This window comes from Penicillium arizonense, assembly GCF_001773325.1.
Source record: "Penicillium arizonense strain CBS 141311 chromosome Unknown PENARI_contig021, whole genome shotgun sequence".
Taxonomy (NCBI): Eukaryota; Fungi; Ascomycota; class Eurotiomycetes; order Eurotiales; family Aspergillaceae; genus Penicillium; species Penicillium arizonense.
Window position 1 is genome coordinate 268,744 of NW_019173298.1, and position 24,019 is coordinate 292,762.

Below are 24,019 nucleotides of genomic sequence, written 5' to 3' on the forward strand. Positions count from 1 at the left end.
GTCCCAAAGTGGCAAGGCGTGGATCACATAAGCTAAGGCGCCAAGGCACCAACTATCTTATACTTCGATCTCTTATATCCTGCTAATCGCCTCAAGAGACATTTAGTTGTATTTCCCGACTGCCCATATGATGGAGCTTCAATTATTAGTCTCAGAACTGTCCTCATCAAAGCTATCTTCCTCGCCAGACTTATCATCGGAAGCAAAAGAATCGTACCAAGTCCCCTCGTGACCATCATACGCGGAGATCTTGGGATTGAGAAGACTTTCTCTTGAGTCTTATAATTGCACTGAAATTAACTGGAGATTTAATCGAGTCTGTTGTTCTAGAGAAAGCAGAACACCCCGCATGTAGAGAGTCCAAATTTGGGCGAGGCTGAAGCTCCGGGGGCCAACCAAACAGCTTATAAGTGATCTTAAGCAGTGGAGCAAGGAGCAATAACCACTAAGATACTTCCCGGAAGCCTATATCTAAGCTCAGACATCTGTAAGCTATATGAAACTATGTAGGGTGATGGACTTTATCTCTAGCTCTCTTTTCCACGCACGCCATATGTAGATATTCGTCATGGTTACTAGATAGCTCGCAGTAAGCTACTCGGCATCATACGACACGTAGGCACATATTTCGGATAATTATTTTATGGACAAATAATGTCTATTTTGCTTCTATTTCCATCTGCATAGGTAATAATAATGAAATAGCCTTGATCTGCAGACTCGTAAGAACAGGTTCGTCGACATCATAGCTCTGACCCTCTCTCGGCCTTGGCAACGCACATGACAGCATCAAAACAAGTCTCTTATCTCTTTCCCCCCCCTTTTCCTCGCAACACTTGCTTCAACACTTGACACGCCTGCTACGAATCTATTTACTGCAACCTCTGCATTTCTCATATTCGTCATGGCTACTGGTGACGTGAACTACCCCAACACGGGCAGTAAGGTACGCAATCCTGGAAGCGCCGGATCCGAAATCACGTCAATCCCACAGATGCTAACGAGAACCGCAGTATTGCGCTCCTCTTCTGTTCCATACTCGGTGACCGTGGCGCAGACTGACCTTGACCTCTGGGTTCAGGCATCAGCGATGTGGTTACCAGGGGTAAATAGCGACACCGGGACACTGTGGAGGATTACAACCCTAGCAAATTCGTCTAACCGGTTCTTCAATAGGCCCTGTTGTCGATAACCTCAAGTCCGAGGCATCCCGCACCGGTGGAGAACTACGCGATCTGAAAAACTCGCGGGTGACCCCTTCCACCACCACCGCGGATGGTCAACCGCTGACCCGTATGTCATGAGACCGGTCTTATCGGGCAGCCAGATGCTAATTCTGCCTTAGACTACCACTCCTTGCTGTACAGCCTTCTGAGCGTGAGTCTCTAGAGCTCCTCAACCGTGATACCGTTCTAACCGACCCGTCTTTCAGTGGGAACAACCTCGTGCGACCGCCGTTTCCTTCGCCAGCGTGATCGGATTTATCTTTGCCGCCCGTTATCTTCCTCTCCTCCGCTGGGCGTTCAAGATCCTGTACATGTCGCTTGGATGTGAGTTGGTCGCGTGACCCACCATCAGTGGATGATCAGTTGACAATGATGTATAGTGACGGCCACCGTTGAGATTGCCGGCCAAGTCATCCTCAAGAAGGGTATCGCCAGTGGATTCCGCCCCCGCCGTTACTACACCATTCCCAAGGAGACCGTTGAGGCTGTGCTCGAGGACCTGGAGCAGCTTGTGGACTTCTTCCTGATTGAATTCCAGCGCATTCTGTTCGCCGAGAATGTTGTCCACACCGTTGCAGTATGTTCGAAACCACCAGCAACCGATTTGACTTGAAACCTGAAACTGATGAATATAGGCTTTCACTGCTGCTTTCACCGGTTACTGGCTGATCCGCTTCGTTCCCTTCTGGGGCCTCGCTGTGATCGCCGTCACCACCACTTACTTCGCCCCTCTGATCTACATCAGCAACCGCGAGATCATTGATGAGCAGATCAGCAACCTCCAGGAGATTATCAATTCCCAGACCAACCAGCTGAAGGATTTGGCTGGCGAGCGTACTTCCCAGGCCACCGGCTTGATGAAGCAGTACGTTGGCGAGTACAGCTCCAAGGCCCAAGAGTACATCGGCTCCCGCCGCTCCACATCCCCAGAGATGTCCAAGGCCCCCATCAAGTCTGAGCCCATTCCCGAGTCCGTCATTGCCCCTGCTGCCGAGCCTCTGATCAAGCATGAGGACTTCCCCGAGGCCCCAAAGGTCGCACCCGTGGCCCAGACTGTCGAGTCCGTTGAGCCCACAGAGCAGGCTGCTAAGCAGACTGAGCGTGAGCCTCTCCTGGCTGTTTAAATTGGCCTTTCTGTCACGCCAGGTCATCTCTGTGACCACGCATGCCAGCTAGGCTGTTAGACCAGCGACAGCCAAACACTGCTTGGTGTATGAATATTCTTATTCCGTCACTGGTCTAACTGGATATGCCGAATGGCACGCTGGATTGGTTTTTGAGTTATACCTTTGTTCGAATCCTTGGAATACATGCTAAGCTCCGAACGCCACATCCTCGTGTCGACGAACCAAAAATTATGCAGGATTCTTGAGTGATGAGCTTTTCATGCCTCTTGTTTTCTCCTTTTTTTCCTTCATCCCCCTTTCCAACGCATTTTTATCTGTCTATTCTCCTTCTTCGTCCCTTGTCCATGTCTTTTCTCGGGTTCATATTGTTTCTAATGAAATTACATCAACATAAATTCATGATTTCGATGCCCATAGATCCATCAAGATAATCCTGCAATGTACCGGTCCTCGGGCCTCGCGCAGGGCCCTCGCTGACTACCTAGTGATGTATGAGTACGACATCAAGAAACCAGTCTCTCTCAGGAAGAAACGGAGAGCGCGAGGCGCAAGGCCCTCGACCCAAAATCACTTGGGCATTTGTTCACATCTCAAGCGTTCAACAGTAAGTATCGGGAGCGAGGCAGCCGTTGAGTTTCATCCCGGTCCACTCGCTCGGCTTCTTATTCGCTGCATCGCGATTCGGACCGGCCTGTGACGGTTCTGTTGCCTTTCATTCTCCTTCCCCTCAACCTCGAAGACTTGCCCTGTTCAGTCGTGCTCGGAACTGTGTCCTTCCCTGTCACCCCCAGCTACCCCGGATTCGAGGCCTGTAGTACATATCCCGAGTGTTGCCTGATATCGGTGGTTGGTTTGTGTGTTTCCTTGGGTTGATGGTATGGCGTTGGGTCTAGATTGTAGTCTGAGTCCGGCAGTTTGAGGACTGGACCTCTTTGGGATGATATTGTATTCTTTTCTCAGAGCGTGGATCCAGTGTCGAGCATGGAACGTTCGTACTGGTATGATGCCCCTTAATATCCCGTTCTTCAGTATTTGTCGTGCCCGTTATCCCGAGATCTCGACCATATCCTCGAAACTGCTGATAATCGAGTTAGAGAGTGAGTACCCAACCCTTTGATAGAAACGTGAAAGCGGAACCCAAGGACAAGCTGAAAGAGATATCGCCACTAGATGGCTAGATGACGACCAAGACGAAAAGGAAGGATCATTTGAAAAGCCTAAACACCCAACAGCAGCATCCCAATTGAGACATGGCTTCTCGCCCCTTTTCCAGAAGCCCAGGATCTGAGACGCGTCGCAGATGAAGGACACGCACGTCGGGGTTTACCGCTCTTTGGAACCCAATAAGAATGCAACAGACTGTCTTAGACATTGGAAAGTCGACCTCCTTTCTGGACTCTCGGGCTCATCGGTTGGGAAGCATTGCAGACCGACTTCAATGCGATGGAGCCATATTCACGATAACTAGCCCGGTTGCGTTGGCATCTGGTTGAAGCCCTAGCCCTCGAGCTTTTCAGACTATGCCAAAATTGCATAGCGTCCTGTCGGTCACTGTATGCACCGTTATTCTGTCGTGTTCTACATCTGCTGCTTCAGCCCTGGACCGATTGGCGGAGGAGGCCCTTGTACCTGTGTCTACTGCGGACTGCATGGGCTAAGTGGGTACAATAGGATTGCAAAACGGACTGGAAACAAAGCTAGTATGGCCCTATCATATAAACTGACCATGGATGATAGAATAGGGAAGAAAGAGACAAAAAAGTGGGCTCTAACCGCCACCAACGTGTCAGTCTTCTGCAGAGAAGCATGCACAGAAAGTTCTTTGAGTCCTATACCGCCAGAATCTTTATGTCTCTGACCAATGTACTAGACTCGTTCGAGCAGGTGGAAGTGTTTAGGCTCTCAAATATGGTAGTTAACAGGAATATAACCTGCGATGAATCAAAGAATGACCTAGAGAAAGCTACTAATATCAAACTCTTAGATATAGTTAATGGTTTGACAGTCAGTCTTGAGCATCGATTCAAACATCTAGACTTCCTGTACAGCCACTTATCCACTTTAGGAAACAGGCTTGAGATAGAAGCGTGGGGTACACCGAACTATAGAAGCATATGTCACCTTTCTCAGCATCTTTGATCCGGTCAGAAGTATATTTCTGCAACACAGCATCCTTCAGATGCACTTCCCGGCGAAGGACTCGCCAGCAGGCAATGTGAGTTCCCGTTATAGCAAGGAGTATGTTTCCCTGCAGCTTGCCGTGTGGTCTCAGACCTCTTTGATCCCGTTGAGCCATGGGATATGTAGCTCATTGGGTCTTCCCATTGGGCCATTGGTTCGCGATCCTAATCCTCCGGTTACTGCAGCACCCTTGCTTCGGTACTTCTGATGCCAAGTCTGATCTGACATGGGCGCTTCGATATGATTTTCGTACTCTTGTCTGCGAGAGCAAAACGGTAGGACGGTTGAGCTTTACCCCGGGGTATTAGGGCCACAAGGCAAGATCCATGGCATACCTAATCGGTAGCTTTTGTGCAGACTGCCGTAATGGGCTGTTTGCACGCACTGAATGCATCTTTTTCCAAAGAGAATCCAGGATATCCACATGGACCCAATGGTCCCCGAAACGGCTGACTGCCATGCTTCTTTGGCCTCTGTGTGTTTGGGTAGTCAAGTGAAACAGGTAGTGCCTCGAGAGATGAGAGGCATAGGTCTCAGATAATCGTTACCTCTGCCAGCGGTATCAATGAAAATGACACAATGCGCACTGCATTGCGGTCAGTCCAAAGTCGAAGATCATTGGGATGCCTCCCATTGCTCCAGCCACGAAGAGACAAACAGCCCGTGGACTCGTCCAACTTGAGGCCCATGGAGGCAACGTACCGGTGAAGCCACATGCATGAGGGTCAGACACTCTCCCGAGTGCTTTGATTTTCACCGCTGTCTCTCTCCTCGAGCCTGTATATATGCTACAAGCAGCAAACACCTGTACTCACCCCTCAAGCAGTGCGGAACAAACCTTCGAACAAAGGTGAGGGATTGTCTTGCTTTGCTTTGTTGGTCTGTTCAAGCTTGACTCTTTGAGTCTGCTGGAAAACGCCATTTATTTCTGGAGCCTTAATTTGCTCCGCTCCCCTACTTCTGCTTCCTTCCTCCGACAACATCTCTTCTTCTTTCTTGCTTTCCACCCTGTAGCCCTTGATCCTTTCATTCATGATTCCTATCAATTCCCTTTTGAACCACGAGATCGAGCCCGAACGGTCTTACCGTGTCTCTGCCTCGCAGAAGCGGCCGAGGATGGCTAAAGATGCCCCGGTCTTTCGCCCTGGTAAGATCCAGGGCGAGTGTCGCTACCCTCCTCACGAGGACCGTGACGAGGAGCTAGAGAGAGCCCATGAGCAGTTTATGATGAAGCCCATGGGGTCCATTGCCAAGTTCCCTCGTCATATTCCCTATGCCAGTGACAAGAAGTCCTTCCAAGAGAAGACTGGCCGTGATAGCTTTCACGGTACGCACTCACCACATGTATTAATACCAGTTGCTCCTTTTTGCTAACTCACCCAGTCTTTCAATACACGTTCAAGGTCCCCAATGAAGAGAAGGAGTGGCATGTCATGTGGGACTACAACATCGGCATTGTCCGGATCACGCACTTGTTCAAATGCAACGGCTATTCCAAGGCAAGTCAACTCGAATACACCCAATAACTATGGAACTAACTATAATAGACAACCCCGGCCAAGATGCTCAACGTCAACCCAGGTCTCCGCGATATCTGTCACAGCATCACCGGCGGTGCACTCTCCGCTCAAGGTACGATGTACAACTCGCCCACCTTTAGTCGATATACCTGAAAGTAAAATACAACTAACAACTTGTTCCTATTGTATAGGCTATTGGATGCCATTCGACGCCGCGAAAGCCCTAGCAGCAACTTTCTGCTGGAAAATCCGCTATGCCCTAACTCCGCTATTTGGCAACGAATTTCCAGCCATGTGCATCTCCCCGAACGACCGAAAGAACTACGGTCGCATGGTCATCCCACCAGAAATTATTCGGCGCGCCACAGAGACTGCGATGTACTACCGCTCTCTGGAGGTGCGCAACAGCACCGTTCACCCGCTAACGCCCCCAAACCGCCATCTTCCTTCCATGACCCATCACCTCCTCCATGGTCCGGAGAGATTGACCAGAACTCTTGAGACAGATGGTGATGGTGCTCTCAATCTGCGTCTTCCGCCGCCTAAGATTCCTCACCACAATGCGGACAGTGTTGCTAGTGTTGCTAGTGTTGCTGGTGTTAGAAGTGCGAGGGACTCATCTATGGAGCCATTCTGCATGTCGCTTAAGAGCATGTCGCCTTCGAGTTTCACACCTATCAATCATCCACGCACACATGCCGATCCTCACTTGCAACCTAAGACTATTATCGCTACCATTTGCAAGGCGATGCGCCCTGATCATGCCGCCGAGGGTATCAGCGAGGACAGTGATACGGACAGTGTTGGATCATCGAACGTGTATTCCACACCAAACTGCTCCTCGATGGATGGGATCATGGACATCGAAAAGCCCGGAGTTATCGATGGTATACCCTCAGACATGGACACCAGACCGAGCGACTCTGATGATCTCACCTGCTCGGACGAAGAGTGGGCTGAGGATGACGCCAATGATGAAGACTACCGAGGGTCAGCCGTCAAGAGAGAGGGTGTTGCATCCCACAGCACCAAGTCTGCGTCTCGCAGTTCAAGACCGAAGAAGAACCCGAGCCGTAAGACTCGAGCTCTACGTCCTCGGTCGTCGCCCCACTTCGCCCACGAGGTCAAGGCTGCCGAGGCTCTGCTCCATCTGCATAAGAATGAGTTGGAAGCTAGTGAGATTGATCTTGAGATGGAGGATCTCGGCTCGCCTTTTGGCTTCATTTCTCGGAATGGGGCCCATAACCATCGTAAGCGGCGTCGTGCCTCCTATTGATTTCTTTTCTAGAATGGCTTGGAGCTGAGGAATTCTGTGTGGCGGTGATTTCTATGCGTCTTATGATTTGATGCTTTGTTGGATGTCCAAAGTATGTGTGGTCGAGTCGGTCAGGATCGATTCTTTCCGCATCATGTGAATGAGTGTTGAAAAGTTCGGCGGACTCAGTTTTCTTTTGTATGAAGTTTTGAAGAAATATGTCTGAGACTGAAGTATTTGTTTGAATCATGACATGACTGGGTATGGGTAGACTGGACGGCGTTAGGGTGGATGTCAATCGAAATTGTTCTCATTTTATCTTTGTGCTAGCATTCTACACCTTCAGAGGAACTACTCATTTCCTTGCTTCGACTAACCGATTTTCTTGTTACCAGTTCATCTACAAAGCAAGACGACATAAATTAAATAATGTTCACTACTGATACGCTAGCTGGCTCTCCATAAAATATCAACGTAAAATATCAGTGTAACTGAAACAGAACAATGAAAAGAAGGAAAGGAAAGACAAGGCAATGGAGAGCACAACAAGGAAAGAAATAAAAGAGCCCAAAATGTGTATCTGCGGCTGATTGCTCAACGCTTAGTCGCTCTCATCTTCCTCCTCAAAGTCGTCGGCCGATGCCTCCTCATCGCTGTCATCGTCAATGACATAGCTCTTCTTCTGAGTGGTAGCGGTACGACGAGATGGTCGGCTGGCAGCAGCACCACGACGAGGAGCTGGTGCAGGTTCATCGTCATCATCATCCGACGCATTGACATTGAACTTGCCGGCTGGTGAATCCAAGATGTCGTTTGCCATGGCATCAATGTCATCCTCCGAATAGTCGTCCGCGAGCTGCTTCTTAGACTTGGCTTGCTTCGAAGCATAGGCCTTGGCTGCAGGCGACAATGCGGCAGCCTTAGGAGCGGCCTTGGGAGCGGCCTTGGGGGCTGTAGCGGCATCCTTCTTGGGGCGACCACGAGCCTTTGGCGCCGCTGTGGCGGCCGCTGCCTTTGGAGCAGCCTTGGCTTTAGGAGCGGCCTTACCCTTGGCAGTTGGCTTGACCGGCTCCTCGTCCTCGTCGTCCTCATCATCGATATTGTCAACCTTCACATCCTTAGGCTTGACCTGGATAGAACGTCTTGGGGAGTTTTGTGGAATGAGCTTGCTGTAATCGGTCTCATCTGGGTCAAATTCATCATTGGCCTTGGAGAGCCTGGCGGCAGCGGTCCTCTGACTTGCACTGCTCTCAGAACGGGGTCGCTCAGAGAAGAGCTGACGAGAATCCGCACCAGAGTCAGCCCCAATGCCCTTGACCATCTGGCTGACGTCGCCGAGAAGGTCGTCGCCATTGTCACTATCGGAATCGCTGGGCGCCGAGTATTTCACAGGTTTGCGAGCACGGGCAGCGGGCTTGGTTGCCTCGCTCTTGGCAATTTCCAAGAAATCGTCATCCGAGTCCTCATCAACCTTGGGCTTTGGCTTAGGTCCTCGTTTGGCGGCTGGCTTAGCTGCTGGTTTGGCAGCCGCTTTGGGCTTCGGAGCTTCGACCTCGTCAACGTCCATTGGATCATCGGCTGGCTGAGTCGACGCTCTCGAAGCCTGGGGGACATCGTCGATGTCGATGAAATCATCCTCTTCTTTGGGCTGAGACTTGGGCTTCGACGCGGCACGGCTCTTCTTGGGAAGGACCTCCATATCCATATCAAAATCATCATCTGAACCAGCCGCAGCCGATGGGGTTGGCTTAGCTGAGGATTTGTTGAGGAAATTCATCAAGCTATTGGTTTGTGGCTCCTTTTTCTTAGCTGCAGCAGCCTTCTTGGTCTTAGGAGCCCCGAAGTCTTCATCGTCGGGATCATCGCCATTGGCGGCCTTGCGCTTGCGGGCAGTGGCAGCACGGCCACCTCCAGTAGCCAGCTTCGACGAGGCACGACGGCCCAAGCTAGCCATCTTGCGCGCACGGCGGTCCTCATCCTCGAGCTGGAAGCGCCACTCATTGATGAAGTCATCCAGATCATGTCTCCAGATGTCCTCCTTGGACAACTTGATGAGGGCATCGACTTCAGCCTCCCTGTCGCCAATCTGGCGGCGGAGCTTCTCCACGCGCTCCTGGGTCAAAGACCACATGGGCATACCCAAAAGGTAGTCGAAGGAATTAGAGAGCACTTCAACTTCGGCTTCATCCGACTCTTCCTCCTCTCCTTCAACCACTGGCTCATCTTCACCCATCTTGGCGGCCTCGGCCACCTTGGCAATTGGCTTGAAGCCCTTCTCCTTCAGCTCGCTGATCAGAACAGGCTTCTTCTTCTTGGAAATGACCAGTTTACCATCGATGATCTCCTGCACGAAGCGAGCTTGGTTGCTGAGCTTTTCCAGTTCCTTCTGGAGGTCGTTAAGTTGGTATTGCTTGCGCTTCTCGTAGTACTTGAGGCGAATGTGGAAGAATTCTTTGAGAATGTCATCGACGGAGGCATACTTGGTTATGCGACCCTCGGCATCAAAGGCGACAAGGTTGGTCGTGGCAATCGACTTGGTCAATTTGAACTTCTCCTCCAATCCTTCGGACAGAGCGAGCTTCATGTGCTTCTCATCAAGCTGGATCACAAAGTGAACCTTGGTGTGGGTATTGTAGTCCTTGTAATCCTTGATGAAAGACGGCACCTTTTCGGCCTTGATGATGTCCTCGAGCTTGTCCTTGAAATCTTGAGTCCAGGTTCGAATGGGCAATTCGGTGATCTCCACCTCCTTGTCTCCAGATTCTCTGATGATACCACTGAACTTGTAGCGATCGCCACCCATTGCGACGACCTCACCAGTGAAGCCACGGAACCAGGGCTGCATGGGCACGGGGGTCTCGCCATCCATGAGGCGCTTCAAGTTGCTCACAACGTCTTCAGGGTTGTAGTTAGGGATGGTTGAACTCCAACCAGTGCCAATACCATCAGCACCGTTGATCAAGATGAGCGGGACCACAGGCATGAAGACTTCAGGCTCAATCTTCTTACCGTCGTCCTCACCATACACCAGCAAGGGCTCATCCGCGGTATGGAAGATCTTACGAGCAAATGGCGACAAGCGAGTGTAAATGTAACGAGCACTGGCACAATCGCCACCACCCTGAAGTCGACTACCGAAGTTTCCACTAGGCTCCAGGCAATTGACGTTGTTGGAGCCGACAAAAGTCTGAGCAAGACCGACGATTGTCTGCTGGAGGGACACGTCACCGTGGTGGTAGGCTGTCATTCCAGAGACGTGACCTGCCAATTCCACGACCTTCATATCCTTCTTAAGATTGCGACGGAAACAGGTGTACAGCACCTTGCGCTGACCGGGCTTCAAACCATCAACGACAGACGGAATGGAGCGCATGTTGTCCGCCATACTGAACAGAATAAGCTCCTTATTGATGAAGTCGGTGTATGTAATCTTCGACACCGAGTGATCCAAGTATGTGCCAGGCTTGTATTGACGGAGCCACTCTTTACGCTCATCGGCCTTCTTCTTGGAGAAAGCTAGCTCAATAAGTCCGGGCTCATCGGCTTGCATGGTGTGGAACTCCTTCAGATGGCGATCGAGATCGCGGAAGTAGACCTGCGCATCCTCTGTGGTGCTGGTTCCCAGACCCTTGTAGTACTTGTGTTCCCAACCACGTTCGTGTTTGTGATGCTCGTGCCATTCTTCATATTCAGGCATTGTGAAGAAAGATTTCAGTTTGGTAGGGTTCTTCGGGTCACCCTTCCAGACCTTGATAATGGGGGTAATGAACTCGATGAGGAACTCGGGAATCTTCAACAAACTGGGGAATTGCGCCTGAAGGAAGTTGATGAGCAAACCCTTGATGTGACTACCGTCGTGATCCTGATCAGTCATGATCATGAGATGGCCATATCGCAGACCCTTAGTTTCAGTGTACTCCTTCTTGTGCTGCAAACCAATGAAGTTTTTGATGTTCTGGATCTCAGCATTCTTAGAAATCTGGTCGAAAGAAGCATCGCGGACATTAAGCAACTTTCCACGCAGAGGGAAAACACCGAACAAGTCCGGTCCAACAACTGCTCTTCCTGCCATAGCCAGACCCTTGGCAGATTCACCCTCAGTCAAGATCAGTGTGCAGTGGTGGCCTTCCCTAGTACCAGCCTTGTTGGCATCGACCAGCTTGGGGTTGTTCATACGCGAGCGGCGGCCTGTATCACCCTTCTTCAGAATCTGATCGGCCTTTTGTTCCGCAAAGTGCAGGATGTTCGACATGACCTCGGTTTTGAGAACCTTCTTGTAGAAGTCTTCCTCCAGGACACACTTGCTACCAAACTGACTTGTCTTGGTCGTCAATTGTTCCTTGGTCTGTGAGTTGAAGGCTGGGTTGACAATCAGGGCTTTCACGAAGATGAAGATATGGTTCCGAATCTGTGCTGACTTGAGAGTGGCACCTGTCTTGTTTCTCTTCTTCACCTGATCAGCCAGACGATTACAGATCTGGTCCGCGATGTAATTGACGTGAGTTCCACCAGATGTTGTCGCAATGGAGTTGACGAAAGAAACCTGCTGGAATGAACCATCTGATACGGCAAAACCAATCTCCCACCGAGGGTCTGGGCTGCAGGTAATGATCTCTTCCTTCGCAGGAGCGCCCTCGTCGCCACGCTCCTTGCGGATGGCTTTGGTGTACATTTCCATGTACTTGCGGAAGTTGCGAATGGGGATGCGTGTGCCGTTCAATTTGACGGCGACGTTGGCGGTACCTGCCAAATCGTAGACTCGACGCTTGACAAGCGCTTCGAAGTCATCGTCAATACCTTCCATGCCGAATTTCTCAAAGTCGGGCTTGAAGGTGACCTTGGTGTAGTCGTCACCTTTGGCCTCAGTGATCTTTGCCTTGCCCATTTTTGTCATGTTTTGCATCCATGTCTGCTTGTACTTCTTCTTTTGGCGCGAATCTTGGGTCTCAAGTGAGAACTCGGTGGAGAAAACGTTACAAAGCTTGGCACCGTAACCGTTACGACCACCGGTCACCTTCTGTTGACTATCATCGTAATTGGACGACGTGAGCAAGTGGCCGAAAATGAGCTCGGGAACGTAGATCTTCTCCTTGGAATGGATCTCGATGGGAATACCACGTCCGTTATTCCACACACTGATTTCACCGGCTTCGCGATCAATGGTGATACGCATCTCGCTCATGCTCGAGTCGTTTTGCTTGTTATCGGCGGCGTTGACAACGATTTCGTCAAAGATCTTGTACAGACCCGGGACAAAGGAGACTTCGCGGAATTCCATGACCTCGGTCACTGAGTTGTAAACCCACATTTGCTGGGTGGTGCGTTCGGTCGAACCGATGTATGTATCGGGACGCTTGATGATATGTTCGAGTTGGGTAAGCTATGATGATAATTGGCATTAGTATCCATCCTCGATAATATTGATGCAACGGCAACGCGGCTTACTTTCTGGTACTTCTCTGATGCATCGCCGTTTTTGCTCTGGCCCTCGCTGGGCGCGTCTCCCCCGTAAGACTCATTTTCGACGTCAGCAAGCGGCTTTGAGCCAGCTCGCTTGGGGGCAGCTGTCTTCTTAGCCTTCGGGGGGGTGTCCATGAGCAGAGAATCGGCATCGGACATTTGCGCGTCGGACATCTCGTTCTCGCTGTCGGCCTTAGCCTTCTTCTTAGCAGCAGTTGTTTTGGCAGCTGGCTTGGCTTTGAGTGTGGTCTGGGTGGTCTTTTTGGCGGCGGGCTTAGCGGCTGCTGCTTTCTTGGGGGCTGCTTTCGCTTTAGGTTTCTGGAGACGTGTAATGTCAGTGATAAGGCCCCTGATGCGTGTTTTGAGGCGATTTCATACCGGCGCAGGCTCGGGAACGAAGTCAGAGCTACCTCCCTCGTCCTCGAAGACAGAGTCTTCCATCAGAGAGTCATCCATGATGAGAAGATTGGTGAGCTGTTACAAGACTGATGTAGAAGGTTGCCCACTGGTAAAGGCTCCGGAATTGGGCGAAATGAATGACAACACCAGTTAAACAAGCTTTAATGGGGAATCACTCAAGACCCGACATACTCTGAGAGCAGGTGAAGAAAAGAGAGGAATGCAGAGGGGAAGCGCCGCAATGTTGTTTTTTGCCTGAAACGCGACTTCCCCGACTATGAAGGCGGTGTGTACTTTCTGACCACTCGGATCATCATTTTTCCTCACCGCCTGCAGATGCGGCCCAAATAGGCAATTTCTAAACAAACGACACGAGGTTCTGCTTCCCCTCATGCTCTAATCCATGTCAAAGTGAGTGGCTCTGATATGATGTAGAACTGATACCCCTGAATCACCCATGCTGTTACATGATGCCTCTTTTGTCTCTGAGAATCCTACTTTTGAGCGCATCCAGTGCCAATCGAGCTGTCAGTATCTATATATAGTTTGGCGCGTGCGCTTAAAATCGATTGACCCCAAAGGCGCTAGAATTGACAGTAAGCCGGCATAGAGATGGATTATGAGACAGGGTTGATATACCCTGGGAGCTTGAAAATCGGCTGTTTTTAATGACCCCGGTGGTCACTACATATACGCAAGCATCTGAGCAACTCTCACAAAACAAAGCATCATTGCTTGCTCAGTTGGGACTGTGGATCGTGTTACCTTGAAACGGCCCTTGATATCACGATATATGATTTAATAGAGGTTTGAATGTAAAACACAAGAGTGTAAAGGCAATTCGAGTCGTATCTGAACGGCAGTGGATGGAATACCGACTTCCTCTGGTATATATCAGAATCTGGCCTTGCAGCTAAAGCTTCACAGATGACCAGAGTAAGGAAGACATACTCATTTGCCATGTATCGTGTATATTTGCATTGATAAGCCCAGCCGTGGGGTTTTGTACATCATATGGCCCTTGCATGGTTCCAAGCATCATTCTAACCGGGATATTTAGAGTTGCTGGCGCCGAAACGGCTGATCAACATACATGTAGTATAATAACTAATCAAGCAAGGGGGCATATCCTTCGATTTTGCCAAGTAGAGCCATAATGAGAACACATTAGGAAACAAGCCAAGAATCTTGCTTTTCTGATATGGTAGCCCCTAGCCACGAAAGCCAAAAGATGAGCTTACCCACCAAATAAGCAAGATATCCTTCAAAATGGAGAAGTGCTTCGCACTGATTACATCTAGAAATGGATTTGTCCACAACGGAAAAATCCCGAGGTCTCCAAGTGGACTCAAAAACCTCGCCCTGACAGGCGGACTGCAGGGGCCACCGGGCGATCCACAGAACAAAGGCCAGGATGAGCTTAATGTATTTAGGTCTCGGATAGTAGAATAGCATTGGCTTTCGGGGTATATGCAGACTCGCATTAGAAGAGACATGACGCTGGCCAGCCTCTACAGTAGTTCTCCTGTCCCAGTGACATCCAGAAGATTAAGGTGAAACGGTGGCGCGATTACAGTACAGGAGCAACGCCGCAGACTGCCAATGATGAGCCAAGTAATAGAGGGCTGACCAATGGAATTGTACCAGAATTACATATGGCGCCGGCGGTGTATTAAGCATACAGAGGTATCGTCAGGCGATACATAAACAATAGTTCAAGTGCAGCTGCAGGTCATATGCAGAAATGTGATAATAGCCCGAAAAGAGGACACATCTTATTGAGTGCGCAAAATAGCCCCCTACCTATTCTACTACTTGTACACTGTACTCCGTACTGTAGCTCATATTAACGTGGGGCGAAGATCCATGGAACGTCAACGGAAGAGAGTAGGAAACTGGTATACGTCCACGGGTAGTAAGTGTAAATAAGTATAGACGTCAATAGTGTAAACATCAGTTAATATAAAAAAGAAATGTCAAAACAGTCGGTGTAAGAGGATCGACGGGGCCGAGACTTCAGGAGGGGAAAGCTAAAGGGGCTAAAGTGGATTTGCTCTCCTGACTCCCTTTTCCTTTCTCCAGCCTCTTGTGCGGGTTAAGACTGTGAACTGTCGCTTTTACTCGATTGAGCTCAAGTGGAAATCCTAGCTATGCAGTGGATGCCCGCGCTTCTGTCCCGCGTCGAAATATAACCTACTTACGCGCCCTGTGATCCATACATGATTTCCACAATGGAAGGTCCTGAGCCAGTATCCCCCGGTCCGCACGCGTTGAACCACGATTCCATGGTCACCGTCTCTCTATCGGATATCCAGTCCAGTTCCGAACATACACAACCCGATTGGCGCAACCTCGACATTCCTCCAACGCCAGTGGTGGCAAGCCACATGGAGGAGACCGACTCTTTTGGCCCAGGAATACAGGACGGCAGGACAACCCCTACCCCCGAGGACGATATGCCGACACCTGACGCGAACGGAGAGAAGCAATTGGAGGAAGGGGACAATGACGTGAACTGGGAGAATCTGGACAAGACCGAGGAGCAAGAACCGCGTGGGGAAGGGTCCGACGATGTGGGTTGACAGTTGCGAGTGGTGGAATGCGGGCACTGACATTCTTTCTAGTCCACCGCCCTCCTCCTCGCTCGGCTCGAACAAGAGAACAACGCGTTAGCGACGAACCCCAAATCAGGCATTACCAATGTTCCACGCAAGACACATCAGCGGCAATCCCGCTCGGAGTCGCTGCACCAGATCAAGCGACTCATCAAGGACCCGGCGCGGGCTGAGCTGCGATACTCTCAGCTGCCTCCTCCACCGATGACCGAGTTGGAGTTTTGGGCTGCGCTGGTGGCTGATTATCATCAGACGGCTCAGCGCTTGCCGACATTGACCTCGAATAAGATCCAGGGAGGTGTACCCCCGCCACTGCGAGGAGTGGTGTGGCCAAGTCTAGCGGGTGCTCGCGACCCGACCCTTTTGGAAGAGTTCCAGCGACTACAGGGAGAAAGTAGTCCGTATGACGGGCTGATTGGCAAGGATATTGGTCGGAGCTTCCCCAATGTGGAGATGTTCCGCGACCCAAATGGCGAGGGCCAGCAGATGCTCGCTCGAGTATTAAGATGTTTCAGTCTTTATGATACCAAGATTGGTTATTGCCAAGGGCTTGGATTTGTGGTTGGCCCTCTGCTCATGCATATGACAGATGCTGAGGCCTTCTGTGTTTTGGTCCGGTAAGTCCCTTTAGGTGATGGTGGAAGACGATGGAAGTTGGACAAAGTACTGACTGGAGTATAGTCTCATGGACCACTACAACCTCCGAACATGCTACCTTCCCGATCTCTCTGGTCTTCATCTTCATGTCTACCAATTCCAGAATCTCCTCGCGCGTCATCGACCTGCTCTCTTTGAACACTTAGAGTCACTGCATGTTGAACCCGTTTACGTGTCACAGTGGTTCTTGTCATTCTTTGCGGTAGCATGTCCATTACCAATGCTCCTCCGAATTTACGACGTCATCTTCCTGGAAGGCGCGTGTGAGACTCTAATGCGAGTTGCGCTTTCCTTGATGCAGCGTAACGAAAAGAGAATTCTTGCTTGCACCGAGTTTGAGGACGTGATGCAATTGCTATTATCTCGAAGCCTGTGGGACACGTAAGTCTTTGTGATCGCACAAACAAAGAATTACACTGACTCGTGACACAGATACGCGTTCAACGCAGATGACTTGGTCAATGACTTTGTTTCTCTCACCTCTCTCGTGACAAACGAGAGCCTTCAAACCCTTGAAGCCAGTTACAACCAATCCCAGGGTAACCCTACTGGGATCTCCTTCCCCCAGATGCAGGCCACAGCTTCTGGCTTCCTTGGGAGGCTATGGGCTGGCTCTTCCAACTCTCATCAATCAGTCAAATCACTCAACCCGAACTCGAGCCCGACACGTCCTAACAGCACCATCCGTCGCTCAACTTCTAAACAAAGCCTCACGTCCACCCTTAACTCTGTCGAAACTACCTCTGACGCGAGTACTGCTCCTACGGAGCTTTCAACTGCTACGACAGGCACCGATGGCCATAAATCACGTGTCAAATCTAACATGTCCTCACATCACAAGGACCGCGACCTTCATACTCAGATTGAAGACCTGTTAATGGCACTCAGCGACTTACAACGCCAACAAGCCGATTTGACACGTGAATTGCAACAGGAGAGAGAGGACCGTGAAGAAGATCATGCCTTGGCCAAGGAAATGTTGAGCCTCATCCAAGAAATGCCAGCTGAAACACCGACAGAATTGATCAACAAGGCCAAGGCACGTTTTGAACCTAGCGTGCCAAGGCGTATTTCAATCACCCAAACCAAGCTCCAACTAAACGACGATGTCGCCCGATGGAAGGAAATGCACGAGGTGGAAGCCGGCCGTTGTTTGGACCTGACCCGTCGCATCGACGATTTCGAAAAAGAGAACTCGTCTCTGAAAGAACAATTACGAGAAGCCCGAGGCCGGATTCAGGATGGCTATCGCGATCGACAGCGACTCGAGCGCATGAACCGAGAACTACGTACCATTAAAACACCCACTTCAGCTTCAGCGACACCACCAGATACGTCCCCTTCATCTGCGACTGATTATGGAGAGGCGCACTCCCCCACGAATGGTCTGCGTGAGCTCAAGCTCACCCGCACCAACTCCACGAAGAGCCCCACCTACAGCAAACGATCCAGTAGCCTAGGTCTCCAAAACGTGTTGGCAACCGAGAACAATAGACCGGCTGGCGAAGAGGCCTTGCTCATGGAACTGGTCACTTCCAAGACTGCGGAGGCAGTCGCAAAGCAGGAGCTTGAGGAAGTGAAGGGCAAGCTCGAGTCATTACGAAAGATGATCAGTCCATCCCAGGCGGCCAGGGCAGAGAACCGCCATTCCTTCATTGGGCTTTCGCCATCACGAATGAGCCTTGCTAAAGCTGCCACAGAACCGCCAAAGCAAGTGATGACACCCCCTGCCACCAACACCGGGGGAGGGGGCTTCTTCAGTGGATGGGGTCGACGGGCCAATAATGAAGCCCCAGCATGATAGGGGTTGAGAACTACAGGTAACGATATTGAAGAGCCTGCTTGTATGAAACTTGCAGCTGCCCATTACAATGGGTTGTCATATTGGATTGTCGGAGTGATGTTTAGGAGCTTGTTGATTCTGTATCTGAGTACATAGCGATATTCCCCCTTTTGAGAGCACATACCTGGAGATCTCATGAAATGCATAGAACTTAATTGCTTGCATCCCGGAACATCACGCCATTCTAGACAAATAAATACCACACGATAAGTGAGACAAAATGTTCGTATTTGTAGATCCGGCACTTCTCGGAAGCTGCCGAACGCGAGCGATAACCGTCCACGTTTCTATGCGATCGACACATTGTACAGCCAGTATTAACTTAACTTATAAATTAGAACAAATGCCAATCACTCGACTCTTTCCATCTGTATGTCTTTGTGAACCCCTTTTATTGATAAACAGTGCCTGGAAAACACTTGGAGTCTGGGCAAGACCCAACATGCAATATCTCCAGCCTGCGATTGGCCCGATCAGCTCGATAGCCCTGAAGAGAAACCAGACTACGGCGCCTTGAAAGCCGAGCCAAGCCGCTACGCCTCACGCGAAAAATAGAAAATGGCGAGGCTCCCAGATTATCTCTTCGCGTTTTGTATGCTTCTTTCGCCGTGATGGACTCTCTCGTGGCGCTGCCGGGGTTGTTTGGCTCTCCGGGGCGCCGTTTTGCTGTTGCGGCTCTTCTCCTCTTGCTTGTGTTTTTGATTGTTCCTTATTATAGAGAGCAGGCTATCGCTGTTGTGCCATTACGCGCCAAATTGACAGAGTAATTGCATGCCCCGTTTCTTCTCTTGTGTTATTACTGGTTTCTCAGCGCTTTCTGACTTATGCTAGACCTATCGAGGTTCCCGTTGATCCTTTTCCGAGTGATTATGCGGGCCAACAGCCTATAGACTCACCGCAAGTCATCAATGACCCCTATCCAGACTATAATAGTTTGCAATGGATCTCCGCGACGAAAGGATCGTATCAGCCATGCATTGGGCCCCATGGACGACTTCTCAGTCGTCAAGAGGAAGACACGATGATGAGCGGCTACCATTGGAACATCTCAGGTGTGACAACAGATACAGGAAAGGTCGTTTAAAAGGAACCTAATCGTGAATGTAGATTTCCCCACGCCCATTTTTGGGTCATACGAGTCATGGAATCTAAATCGCAGTCTTTGCGCCGATCGCCACTCTCGATATAGTGCTTACGGATATACCGAGGGAAACGAGACATCTCGAATGCACGATTGGCATAGTGAATCATTTAGATCTGGCGAGGCAGCCGAAATCGACTGGGAGCATGTGGATTGGGCCCAGTTACAACAGGAATGCCTGCAGCGCAATGCCCTTCGATATATTACGACCGAGCCAAATGTGAAGAGTATCTGGGGTCTTTACAAGTCGCTCGACCCGGAGATGCATAAGACGCCGCCTCCGGAATCATCTCTTAAGCATTTGGAGGAAACAAGAAAAGCAGCCCAGCCTAAGCCGAAGCCTCGGACGGGTGTTATTTTGCGCTCGTGGATTGGTATGGAGTATACCGAGAACGATTTGTACAACATTCGGTCTATGATCATGGAGCTGTCTCTCTACTCGGGCGGAGAGTACGAGGTTATTCTCCTAGTCGACTGCCAGGACAAGCAATTGCCCAAAGAGAAGGATGAGGCTGCCTGGACCGCATTCAAAGAGAAGCATTTGCCCCAAGAACTGCGAGGATTGGCTGTCTTTTTCAATGACAAAATGCTCAAGGACTGGTACCCTGAGATTGATGTCCATGTGTATGTGTTCTCTCTGAGAAAAAGAGGCTTGTTCCACTAACTCCCTACTAGAGCGATATTGCAATATTTCCAGCCCACACAGATCTTCTCACGGCTGCACCCTCAGTACGAATACATCTGGCAGTTTGAGATGGATGCACGGTATACCGGGCATATGTACGACCTCTTACACCAAGCAACAGAGTTCGCGAAACAGCAGCCCCGGAAATATCTATGGGAACGTAACTCCTATTTCTACATTCCCGCCGTCCATGGCACCTGGGAGGAATTCACCAAAAAGATAGACCAGGAAATGCCTGGACATGACAGTATCTGGGGCCCTCACCCTGCGGAGGGAATCGAGATCGAAGGACAATCTAATTTGCCACCCGTTCCACATCCAGAAGAAGAGACCGGAATATGGGGTGTAGGGGAAGAAGCCGAGCTCATTACCTGGCTACCCCATTTCGATCCGACTGGTACGGACTGGCCCTTCCGAGACCGGGTCTTCAATTTTCCCCAAGAACAAGAGACGCCCCGACGAGCTGCGGTCGTAGCTATGTCTCGCGTCTCGGCGCGGCTACTTCGCCTTTTGCACCATGATAAAGTGAAAATGGGAATTGGGCTCGCTTCGGAGATGTCGCCTATATCTTGGGCTTTGTACTATGGTCTGAAGGCTGTTCAGATTCCTCACCCGATATACCATGAGTCCAAGTGGGATCCACAGATATTGGATCGCCGGGCCAATCCGGGTGAGCCTGGAAAGGTCAATGCTGGAATCGACAGTATCTGGAGTTGGGACAAGCATAATGATATCATTTACAACACGACTTTCATGTTCAACTCGAAGTTTTCAGAGAAGTTGTATAGAGCCTGGATGGGCTTTGATGGCGCCGAAGAGGTACGTGATTTGCCTTGGACCAAACGTTCGTTTTTCTTTCTAACGGCAAACAGTGGGAAAAAGAGAATAGTCGACTTTGTCTTCCCCCTATTTTCCTACATCCAGTCAAGAACCTGGAATCGAAGAAGAGAAAAGTGGGCTGAGTCGAGGTCAAGTTTGCTGAGAATAATAGAGAGATACCCATGCATGACAAATGTTCATTTGTAGAAGGCGGAAAAGAGGTGCAGCACAACCTAAGAAGGCTCCATTCGAATCCACTTGTTTCTGAAAAAAACAAATCCTCCTCGCAGGGTTGATGGCTTCGAAGTAAATCAAGGCGTAATCAACAAATTCAATCATGTACATGTAAACAGATCTAGCTACTCAAACCTGATTGCGCAATTTCAATCACATTGGAGTCTGTAACAACGGTCTGAAGTCTATGGCGATCCCGAATAATGGTCTCCACAACTGCAGAAAAGGTTCAATTTGATGAGATCGCTACAATTGTGCAATGCGTGATCAAGTATGAAATTCAAACAAATGATCTTCTTCATTGAGGAGAATAATAATGTTAGCTCAGCCACCGAGTTAGGCTAATTCAAGAGATGCGAAATTGTCGTATTTGTTGGTTTTTAGGGCCTAGAATTGAGAGGTCCCGATCTAGATGCTTGGCGGAGGCAAAAACTTTTCTATAATTACATGTATGTACCTCGGGCATTTTATCAGATAGGCAGATGTGAAGATGTGCAGTTGTTCAGTAATCAGATATTGATGTCCGGCAGACTCTCCATATTTTTGAGAAATAAGAGCTGAAACAGCCGAGGACTGGTATGCTAGCAGTGCAAATTGTGTTTATGCCAACGTTATGCAACTTTTGCAGAACATTCGCCCCTGCGTGCTGCGCTACTTCAATAGCTTCAGAACTAGTTTGGTCTGATTCAGATCCGAGGCGCTCCCACTTTCCCGCTTCCAGGATTAAAAAATCTACACATGCGGCTCTAGCCCTGCAGAGCTTGGCATTGCGTGTTTTCAAGAACAGTGTTCAATAGTTAAGGCTGACAGGATCCGTGGAATGAGGCGGAGACAATCGATCTGTACCTATCATTCCTATGGAGACCTCGTGTGGTTCCCCCGATATAAAGAAGCCCCGTTTTCTCTCAGACATTCAACGGATAAATTGCCCGGTTGGGACTTCACCGGAGGCGCCGAGATTAGGGCTCGTTTCACTCCAGCCAACTTTCGGAATGGGGAAATCGACAGCTGAACCCCCGAAATGCACTGGCTGAGTGGATTTAGACCGAGATCTACGAAGCCATCGTGCGAAATAGATAACCTTAACACGTGAGACTGTTCTCCACGCTCAATAGGGACATTGGTACCGAAGCCGTAACAAAACTGGCGGGCTGCCCCGGCTCAGGATGTTTTTCATTTCAATCTTCATTGGGGTTGTTCTCATTCATTTATAACTATGAGGTTCCTTTTGTTTTTCACTGTTTTGGCTCTACTGATCGTGGGGCTACACGCGTCTGAGCCGGGTGCGACCACATTCCCTTCCTGCGCAGTATGTATACTTCTTCAAGAAAGTCAAGTTTGTGGCTGACAGGTCCTAGCTTGCCTGCGACAAAGCATTGTTCTCGGACTGCTCCCTGAGCAATAAGACATGCTTCTGTGAGAGCAACACACGCCCGACCGCTCTGCTCGACTGTGCCGCCAGCAACTGCACGACAAAGGAGTACTTTAGTGAGTTTCACCAGTGTTTGATCGTCTATCGCATAGCCTAGTTCTAACAGTCTCAGCCACGAGACGACTCTATGAGCAGAAATGTGACATCACACCCCTCAAAGGCCCTTCTGTGGTCGAGGGCGCAACTTTAGTCCCTCTCATTCTCGCCACGTTTTTCTTCGTGGCGCGAATTGTGGCCAAGAGCAGCGGTCTGGCTGGTGGATGGGGATGGGATGATTATACGATCATTATTTCATTCGTGCGTACCACTTGTCATGTCCTTGGGTGCGATGTTAACGGTCTTGCAGGTTCTCGGCATTGCCATCTACGCCTTGAATAGTTACAGTAAGCCTACCCCCCATGTGGAATTTGACAAGAGGTACCAACAAAATAGTGATCCGCTACGGCTTCGGTCGGAATATCTGGGATGTCCCATTCGACGACATCACCGAGTTCTACAAGGTTCGTCTCCCCGTTTGCAGCCCATTGCTAAGCTAACAAACGCAGTTTTTCCAAGGTCTCGCCGTGATGTACAAGCTTCAGATATCTCTGGCCAAGATCTCAGTCTGCCTTTTCCTGCTGCGGATTTTCCAATCCCGCACGTTCCGCTATATGGCATATGCACTCATCGGCATCAACGCTGCCACTGGCATCACTTGGGCCTGTGTGGATTCTTTCCGTTGCTTGCCGACCCACTTGACATGGACTGGCTGGATGAATGAGGAAGAAGGACATTGCATTGACTTTATCTCTTCGATTCTTGTCAACTGTCTGGTCAACATCTTTGTCGACTCAGTCATGATTGTCATGCCGGTATATGAGGTCGTTCAGTTGCAGTTGCCTCTGAAGAAGAAGCTTACTGTGGCACTGATGTTTGTTGTGGGCTCACTGTATGCATTCCCCCTTGTGTCCTTGCTGAGCTTCTGAGTATTTTGCTGACCGTTGCTATAGCCTTACTATCATTGCCATTATCCGAGTCGTCGTCTTCTGGAACCACCGCTGGGGTGCCAACCAGACCCTCGGTCTATACCCTCTCATCCACTGGTCTGTCATTGAGACTCAGATTGCCGTCATGTGTGCCTGTCTCCCTGCATTCAGAGCCCTGATCGGTCGCTGGTTCCCTGGCCTTCTGGGAGGCTCTCGGGGCCGAACATATCCATCGAATGCGGCGGAATATGTTAGGCAAACCGAGGGTAACAGCAATATCAACAAATCTGTCAGCTACTCGGTGAATTACGCGTCGCGCTCAGAGAATAGTGTGGTAGAGTTGGTGGACGTGGATAGGAAATACGGTGGTCATTCCTAGTTCTTAATAGAGCTGTTGTACCGTCAAATAACTTACATAATATTACAAAAGATATTCCGAGAGAAGGACCAAGCATCTGAT

The 24,019-nt window shown here is 50.0% G+C and overlaps 5 protein-coding genes across 5 annotated transcripts; 4 read left to right on the forward strand and 1 right to left on the reverse strand.

Annotated features, from left to right (window-relative positions):
• Positions 1–904: 904 nt before the first annotated feature.
• Positions 905–2,350, forward strand: PENARI_c021G05586 (uncharacterized protein; the record flags this gene model as incomplete). Its single annotated transcript, XM_022635211.1, has 7 exons — positions 905–941; positions 1,082–1,105; positions 1,177–1,293; positions 1,346–1,377; positions 1,433–1,550; positions 1,607–1,803; positions 1,862–2,350. The coding sequence occupies 7 exons, from the start codon at positions 905–907 to the stop codon at positions 2,348–2,350; spliced, it is 1,014 nt and encodes a 337-aa protein (XP_022484850.1).
• A 3,216-nt stretch (positions 2,351–5,566) lies between these two features.
• Positions 5,567–7,330, forward strand: PENARI_c021G06605 (uncharacterized protein; the record flags this gene model as incomplete). Its single annotated transcript, XM_022635222.1, has 4 exons — positions 5,567–5,861; positions 5,918–5,991; positions 6,082–6,166; positions 6,246–7,330. The coding sequence occupies 4 exons, from the start codon at positions 5,567–5,569 to the stop codon at positions 7,328–7,330; spliced, it is 1,539 nt and encodes a 512-aa protein (XP_022484900.1).
• Positions 7,331–7,910: 580 nt separating this feature from the next.
• Positions 7,911–13,225, reverse strand: PENARI_c021G10272 (DNA topoisomerase 2; the record flags this gene model as incomplete). Its single annotated transcript, XM_022635262.1, has 3 exons — positions 7,911–12,689; positions 12,755–13,087; positions 13,148–13,225. 3 exons carry the CDS (start codon positions 13,223–13,225, stop codon positions 7,911–7,913), a joined length of 5,190 nt encoding a protein of 1,729 aa, XP_022484859.1.
• A 2,174-nt stretch (positions 13,226–15,399) lies between these two features.
• Positions 15,400–18,241, forward strand: PENARI_c021G01192 (putative GTPase activating protein (Evi5); the record flags this gene model as incomplete). The annotated part of the gene is made up of 4 exons (XM_022635150.1): positions 15,400–15,741; positions 15,793–16,400; positions 16,465–16,821; positions 16,873–18,241. The coding sequence occupies 4 exons, from the start codon at positions 15,400–15,402 to the stop codon at positions 18,239–18,241; spliced, it is 2,676 nt and encodes an 891-aa protein (XP_022484999.1).
• A 653-nt stretch (positions 18,242–18,894) lies between these two features.
• PENARI_c021G01803 (uncharacterized protein) lies at positions 18,895–23,938 on the forward strand (the record flags this gene model as incomplete). Its single annotated transcript, XM_022635161.1, has 10 exons — positions 18,895–19,046; positions 19,115–19,335; positions 19,391–20,048; positions 20,100–20,928; positions 22,521–22,650; positions 22,707–22,891; positions 22,941–22,977; positions 23,027–23,094; positions 23,140–23,522; positions 23,584–23,938. The coding sequence occupies 10 exons, from the start codon at positions 18,895–18,897 to the stop codon at positions 23,936–23,938; spliced, it is 3,018 nt and encodes a 1,005-aa protein (XP_022484896.1).
• Positions 23,939–24,019: the final 81 nt, after the last annotated feature.